The sequence below is a fragment of the Haliaeetus leucocephalus genome, unplaced genomic scaffold (assembly GCF_000737465.1).
Source record: "Haliaeetus leucocephalus isolate CR32 unplaced genomic scaffold, Haliaeetus_leucocephalus-4.0 Scaffold101, whole genome shotgun sequence".
Taxonomy (NCBI): Eukaryota; Metazoa; Chordata; class Aves; order Accipitriformes; family Accipitridae; genus Haliaeetus; species Haliaeetus leucocephalus.
The window spans coordinates 1,404,713-1,413,039 of record NW_010972537.1 but is presented as its reverse complement, the minus strand read 5'-3'; the positions used below and the strand labels follow the sequence as shown (position 1 = coordinate 1,413,039).

At 40.6% G+C, this 8,327-nt stretch overlaps 1 protein-coding gene across 1 annotated transcript in view; it reads left to right on the top strand.

Moving 5' to 3' along the window:
• The window catches only part of LARGE (like-glycosyltransferase), a 206,257-nt gene that overhangs the window by 86,520 nt on the left and 111,410 nt on the right, over positions 1–8,327 (top strand). The window contains exon 5 of the mRNA XM_010585370.1: positions 5,835–6,006. Within this exon, the coding sequence (XP_010583672.1) occupies positions 5,835–6,006 (172 nt within the window). The remainder of the gene's footprint in view (positions 1–5,834; positions 6,007–8,327) is intronic.

Genomic DNA, 8,327 nt, shown 5'->3' with positions numbered 1-8,327 from the left:
TAACACTGATGTTTTCAGTTGTTGCTAAGTAGTGTTTAGACTAGAGTCAAGGATTTTTCAGCTTCTCATGCCCAGCCAGGGCACCTGACCCAAACTGGCCAACAGTGTATTCCATACCATGTGACGTCCCATCTGGTTTAGGAACTGGGAAGTGGGGGGCAGGGATTTCGCCGCTCGGGGGACTGGCTGGGTGTCGGTCGGTGGGTGGTGAGCAATTGCCCTGCGCATCATTTGTACATTTCAATCCTTTTATTACTACTGTTGTCATTTTATTAGTGTTATCATTATCATTATTAGTTTCTTCTTTTCTGTTCTATTAAATCGTTCTTATCTCAACCCAGGAGTTTTACTTCTTTTCCTGATTTTCTCCCCCATCCCACTGGATGGGGGGGGAGTGAGTGAGCGGCTGCGTGGTGCTTAGTTGCTGGCTGGGGTTAAACCACGACACAGGAACCTTATGAAGTTCAACAAGGAGAAGTGCAAAGTCTTGCACCTGGGAACTACCCCATGCAGCAGTACATGCTGAGGGCCATCCAGCTGCAAAGCAGCGTGGCAGAAAAGGACCTGGGGGTCCTGGTGGACACCAGGTTGAACATGAGCCAGCAATGTGTCCTTGCAGCAAAGAAGGCTAATGGTACCCTTGGCTGTATTAGAAGGAATGCTGCCAGCAGGTCGAGGGAGGTGATCCTTCCCCTCTGCTCAGCGCTGGTGAGGCCACACCTGGAGTGCTGGGTCCAGTTCTGGGCTCCTCAGTGCAAGAGAGACATGGAGACACTGGAGGGAGTCCAGCCAAGGGCCACAAAAACAATGAAGGGACTGGAGGGAAATGGGTTTGCTGTTCTGGTAGCTCTGTGAAAACAAATGTGACCCAAATTAAATGGGTAGATAGCTGGGTCCAAACAAGCAGGAGTTGTAAATATGGCTGTGGCACTCTTCGCTGCAGGATGTTGTGGTTGCTAAAAACGTACAGGGTTTCAAAAACCAACCAAATTGACAGATGAAAAATCCATCAAAAGCTGTTAACGAAAAAAATAACACCTCTAGTTCCAAAATTTGGTGCAAATTGCCAGAGGATGGGAGTATATATGGGGGCAGTATCGCTGTAGAATTTCCCTGGGTTTGTATTCTTCAGTAGGCACCTGCCACCATCCACTGTCAGATGCTGTCTACTGAGCCCAGTGGACTTTTGATCTTACATGGTAGAGGCACCCATAAAGCTGTTTGTCCTTTCCTGTTGGTCACTGTTCCTGCTGTCATTCTGTTCATGTTGGTAGTGTTTTCCAAATTTGCTCTCTGCTAAGTCTACATGACCAAGTCTCTAGCCCGTTCAAAGAGGCTCAAGATACCTGCCCATGTGCAGATTTCACTTGCAGCTACAGAGCAATCGGTATTCACCTGGGAAACCTGGGCAAATTTCCCCATCACCTGTTTGTGGGGGAAAAAAATAGCATACTTAGGGGAAAAAAAATCACTGTAATGAACATTTATACAGTGGTAGCAACTGTGAGAAGGCTTAGTTAGGCTGTGTACAGCCACTGTGGTTTAGCAAGCTTTTCCCAGAGATAGTCAAAGCATAGTTGGGGAAGACAAGGTGCTGGTAAAGTATCACTGGACATGGAAAGTGGTGCTCCTGCTTCTCTGGCATTTACCGGAGTGATCAGTTGTGTACAGCGTGCATACTCATGGGCATGTAATTTCTATATTCACAGCCAGAAACATGAAATAATTTAGATAATTTAGTCTATTTTCAGTCTTCAATTATGGAAAGAATAAAGATGGTTCTGATGGAAGATCTTTAGTGAGAAGATAATATTTCACGTAGCTTACTTAAAAGAGTCACTGTCAGCACCAGCTAAATGTCTTTCTTTACTCTCTTCTCATGAGCAAAAATCCATATCTTGAGAGTTAGAGATCCAAGGTGTGCTATTTCTGCTGAACTGAGAATTATAGAAATGGCAAAGTATGTCACACTATTTTGTTTCACTTTCCTCTTTTATTAACTCTGTTTTTTTCTGTTCCTGCTGTATCTTCTGGGAGTATTTGTTCTCTGAAGACAACTCTGATCTAGCTTGTAAAGCAAATGATTCACAAACATTCCATATATGGACCATCTTAACTATGCTAGAGAAAAAAAAATGTATTAAGACTTACAGAAAATATTTAGACTATATTTAGATAAATGAAATGGCTAAATGTTACCAGTTATATCAAAGTAGACAGCTTGGAGGTTGCAGAATTTTGCAAGAGTTTGTGCTTAGGCAACTTTAATTATCTCAAACTGGCACTTCTTAACTACTAAGGACCTATTCAACCATAGTGTTCTTGTATTTCTTTTAGTAAGGCTACATGTAATACCCAGAGAGAGTGAGCCTTCACAGTGCTGTTGTGTAGCGTAAGGAGTTTTCCTTGGCATGAATTTGGAACAGTTACATTATTAATGTATAGCAGAGCTGTGAAGAAATTATGCTGGGGACTAATTAGGACCCCTGTTTATGTCTTAGTCAACTCTGCATCAGAGGAAAGAAAACTTCAGATACATTGAACCGATTGACAGTTCAAGCTTCAACGTATGCTCAAATCAAACACGTACTAGCCAGCTGTGGTGGACCATTTGGAATAAGGACTGCTCCTTTCATTTTTAAAAGCAATCCTTTCAGACATCAGGCTTCAGGAGGGCAGGCTTTTGGCTTCTGTGTGCCAGATCGGAAGGAACTACCAGGCAAGGATCTCCTCTCTGCAGTGATACATGGCTTATTAGATATTGGGAATCCTAAGAGCAAAGAAAGTAATGGCTCCTTGAAAGTGACTTAATTTTCCAGCCAACTTTTACTTTCCCTGCTTGTCTCAGGCTATTCATGCAACATCTGAATCCCTGCCTTATTAGGCTTATTTGCATAAGCATATTAGGAGTTATTCTGGAGCGATATTGCATTTGGACTAATAAAATGAAGGACATGCCATCCAAAATTAATAACATAGGGACGGGTAATCATAAAAGTAAGCTCAAGTCTGTAAAATTACTTTAATTCTTTTACCATGTCAGTATGACTAGAGAGCTGATCTCCATGGCTGGTCTGGCACAAGGACGTCAAGTGGCAGATTCAGAATGATACACAGAGTTTGGGCAAGCAGGGTAAATACTGCTTTGCTTATACCTTGATGTGATGGTCCATTCCTAGGGCCATCATGTGGGAGAGCTAGAACCACAAATAACTAGAGTTTTGAGGGTATGGGTTTGAAATTATCTGTGTTACACACATAGAAGACATTTCTGGGGAGCATTGAGGTTCTTTTCTATATAACTAGAGACTTATTATTATTGGCATGTATCTGGGAGACAGAAACTAGATTTGTCTTCTAAGCACCATACAAATTACAGAGAGAGCAAGAAAGAAAGAATGAAATAAGAATTATGACTCTTTAGACTCATAAATTAAACCAGGCTGTGTGTAACTTCCCTCTCTAATTTCTTTGATAGTGTTTTATACCAGGGTCCTAGCAATCCTTGCTTGTGTTACTTCTGGCATTCTACAGTGCAAATACTATAGAGAGCACAAGTAAATAATACACAGACATGTGTGGGAGATAATGCCAGCCAAATTCTATATGCAAAGGATTACATATGAATTATATGCACAGAGAACGGAACACACAAATGGATTGCCACGTTGAGGTAGCTTTCAAAAAAAACAAACAAAACTTCACACTTCAGTTTGCACTTTCTGTTTTGGGGTTGTTTTAAGATAAACTGCTTTTTCTCCCTTTCCCCTTAAAATTTTGCCTTTCTCCTTAAAGGTTTGCTCCACTACCCTCAGTGTTTTTAATGAACTTAGCAGTGGGGGAAAGTTCTGCCCTGGTACAGGAACCCTGAGAACATAGAAGAAAGTTGTGTGCCATTTTAAAGGGAAAAGAGCAGGTCAGCTTACATCAGCAGAGGCCTTGTTACTTTATATTCAAAAAGAAATGCGGTCTAAGGAGCTATTATTAGCGTTTCTTCGACCACTCTTCCAACTTCCAAATAATGTTTAGGAACCCATTCTCTTATGGGAAGGTTTTCTTGAAGGATTTTGGAGGAAATGAGCTCTTCTGTGCAAAAGCTGTTTCACATAATAAACTTTACAATGCCAGTGAATAGATATGAGACAGTTAAACAACAGAATAAATCTTCTCAGCTTTATGAATGCACTTCGTTTCTGCCTACTTTCTCCAAAGTATAACATGCCAGGGCAAATCCTGAAATGTGTCTCATTCAGGTCCCCTATAGACAAAATACTAATTGAAGTTAATGGGAGCATGACTCAAGGGAAAGTTTAAAATCCGGGAATTGTAGTGCATGCCCTTTAGAACATTAAACGAGGAGTTTCAGACAGGGCAATAGGAACTTTTCAAAAACTTCTATATCCAACTTTCAGCAGTGACTTTTGATATTTGAGAACTCGAGTCTCTCAGAAAGAAAATTAAACGTAGCTTATGGAACATCCTAGGCCAGTAGCACAATGAAATATTGGGTTTAGTCTCCCAGTTTATTTTAGAAGCTGTAGAAATGTTTTGTGTAGCCCTTACGGAAGAAATGTAAACGTTTGGTTTTGCCTTTTCTATATATAGCAAACAAAATTGTGGCTAAAAGTGTTCTGCCACTTTTTCCACTTTTGAGCATGCCTCTGTGATGTCAGTAGTTATAAGTTAAAGATGTAAGGTTTAAGGAAAATTTGAGTTTGTAAGAAACAATTTGTTTGAAATTTTCTGGCCCATTGTTCCAAATGACTGGCCTTTTGAAATTCTGACCTCCAAATCTGTAAGAAATAAAAGGAACAAAATTATGTTTGTTACTTCAGAGTCAGAAAATTTTGGAAATGGCAAACACAAAAGGTGTTTTTTTCATTTGAAAATGAAAGCAAGGTACGATACACCTGAAGTTTTGGATTAAGAATTATCCTGGTTTCAGCTGTGATAGAATTAATTTTCTTCTTAGTAGCTGGTACAGTGTGTTTTGGATTTAGTGTGAGAATAATGTTGATAACACACTGATGTTCTAGTTGTTGCTGAGGAGTGCTTATCCTAGGTTAAGGATTTTTCAGTTTCCCATGCTCTGCCAGCAAGTAGGTGTACGAGAAGCTGGGAGGGAGCATGGCCAGGACAGCTGACCCGAACTAGCCAAAAGGATATTCCATACCGTAGAAAGTCATGCTCAGTATATAAACTGGGGGGAGTTGGCTGGGAGGCACGGATCGCTGCTCAGGCATTGTTCATTGGGGGGTGAGCATTTGGATTGTGCATCACTTCTCTTTGGGTTTATTTCTTTCCCTTTTTTTTATTATATTCCTTTTCATTACAGTTGTTATTATTATTATTATATTTTATTATTGTTATTATCATAATTGTTTTTATTTTCATTATTAAAATGTTCATCTCTCAACCCATGGGTTTTACTTCTCTTTTATCGATTCTCCTCCATATCCCACTGGGAGTAGGGAGAAGTGAGTGAGCAGCTGCACGGTGCTTAGTTGCTGGCTGGGGTTAAACCACGACAAAAATATATTTCAATTTTATCAGGATACTTGGATGTCTCAGAATGGATTGTACCAGATTGGAAAGGCTCAACTAATTTTAATTATATTGTGTAAAGCAGTTGCCTCAAAGAATATTTTTTTTCAAGCTTTCAGAAACTTGACCATATTTCAGAGCTTCTGAAGTTAATTTAAAAGCAGGATTTTAGATTACTGTTTCCACCTCAGAGATCCTCCACTATTACAAGAAACTAGTGTCAGGAAGAGTTTCTCTCTCTAATGAAGATTATTTTTTCTTCCTCTTTCCCACTTCCCATTTCCTGTCAGTCGGAAGTGTCTTGGATCCCCAACAAACACTACTCTGGGATTTACGGGCTGATGAAGTTGGTTCTGACTAAGACTCTACCTTCCAATCTTGAGCGAGTCATTGTCCTCGACACAGACATAACATTTGCCACTGACATTGCTGAGCTATGGGCCGTCTTTCACAAGTTCAAAGGTATTCTAATGATTTTTTTACTGTCTTTATTTGAGGGGGAGGGAGAATGGTAAAGCAAACAGTACAGTGGGGGTAAAAGGCCTATCTGAGATTTGATAAATGTTTTCACTCTTTTGATTTTTGGTGTTTGAATATAATTCTTCTGTTTGTGAGCTCTTTCCTCAACAATGTTCCATATAGAATGATTGACAACACTGATTATGTAGTTTGTTTTATTGGTCTAATTATTTGCGATAGGTGAGGGCTTGACAATACAGTAGATGATAAAGAATTACGAGGATGCTGTAGTGTTGTACCCTTCCAGTACCTGTTGGTATTCAATACTTGAAAGAACTTGTTTTATATTACTTTTTATTAATAAAACCTGATTATTACTTTCAGTGTAACTTGTCCATGTTACCACTGAAAATGAATGAAGTTAGGATCATACTTGGACCAGGGAGGAGGATGAAGGGGGCAGTTATACACGTGAATAGAAATGAGTTACTGCTTGCTCCTCTTAATGAGTTGAGAAAGGGTTCTGAATTTGAAGTATCCACCTAAAGTAGTTTTCTCTACCTATCGCCACTTCCTAAAGCTCCTTGAAAATTTCCTTGATAGTTTGACCAAGAAAGGAGACTTTCAGAGTGACTGTGTAAGGAGATGATCACAAAAAAGTTCCCCACTACCCTGTCACAAGCCAGAGCACTTTCCTGGCTAACACACTGCTAAAACCATTTAATTCTCCCAGGCTCCAGTGTTGCCAGCTTTTCAGAGTCAGAGACATGCCCTATTGTTCTCCTCTTGCCCTCAGAATAGGTATTGCGGTGCTGGTAAGCACAGAGGCATTCCAGTATCCTTGTTTGAAGGTTTACAGCCCCGTAAAAGTGTAACCTTGATGCATACCATCAGCTTTCTTAAAATCACCTCAAGCAAAGTCAGCCTAAGCAAATGGGAGTATTTATTTACAGAAGCGAAAGCATACCACTCTGTTAGAAAGGTGACAGAAAAGAGAGCACATTTACTGTACTTATCCCATGCTGAAATCCCCAAGGCCTCTTTGCCTTTGCAAGTACCCAGCTAACGGGCAGGACCTTACTATCTTCAGCTCTACAGTCAAGGACTGGGTTCTAGTGCTCGGCTTCTCCGTGCATTTGTTTCCTTTCCCCCCTCTGGAAGCACTGATGTCCCTTCAGCAGGCCAGAAGCAATCATCTTCTTACTTAACTGAACTATTCACAAACTGGCTTCCTTAAGGAATATAAAGTTTTTCTTCCTTTTCAGGTATTGTTCAAACCTCTTCACCGAGCCTTTCCCTACCCTGAACCTTGAGTTTCATGTAAACGTATACCTTGACAACCATAATTTACATAAATGTATGCATAGGGAGTAATGCTGTGCTGTTGTACTCTCTCGTTGTGTGCTACTGTCCCTTTAATAGTAATGTTTTACTGAATATGGTGTATTAGCATGATGTAGCAGGTAAAGAAATGTGTATAAACTGAACTTGGGCATAGAGCACTGCATGGTCAATGACAGCAAGGTCTGAATTGAGACAATGAGGGGGATCATCTCCTTGCTTATATTTTCTGCTATAGTTTCAGTGGAAGTCCCTTTTTTTTTACTGGGGAAAGAAACCAAGCGTAAAGACTGCTAGTAAAGAAAGGAATACAGAGCAGAGGCAGGCCCAAGATTGAAAAAAATACAGACAGAAAATATGGAAACATGGAGAAGGATAATTGCTGGAAATAAAAAAGTGGGTCTAAGTCAGTCTCCATAGAGCTAGGCAAGGTTGTTCAGCTGACCATAGCTGTGAAAAGCTCTAACTTACACATGGAGACAGAATTCCTGTGCTACTGCCAGACCTCATAACATATGTATCACAACTCCCAAATGTGTGATTTTGTAAGTTGTCCAGTCTGTCTTTTTAATTCCAGCTGACCACTGGCTTCTCCACAATTTTTTAGTCCTGGCAATAAATTGGTCAGTGTCTACATCTGCTCATGTCTCAGACAGCCATGCACAAAGAAAGAATTAATGTGACAATCCCATAGCCCCAGGAGTTGAGCAGGGTGGGAGAGGACTTTGGAAGGTACATACGCCCAAAATAGTGATCCTAAATGTTGGGGAGGACAGAGAAATGAAAGTGTCCAAGCCCAAGCTTGTTCTCCAGCCTATATCATAGGGTGCAGTCCCATTAGGCAAAGATCAGCGTGATGATGGTGATGACAGGGTTGAGTTTTTATGGGTAAGAATCAGGGGGAAAGCCAACAAGGCAGATACCATGGTGGGAGCCTGTTATAGACCACCCAACCACAATGAAGAGGCAGATGAAATATTCTA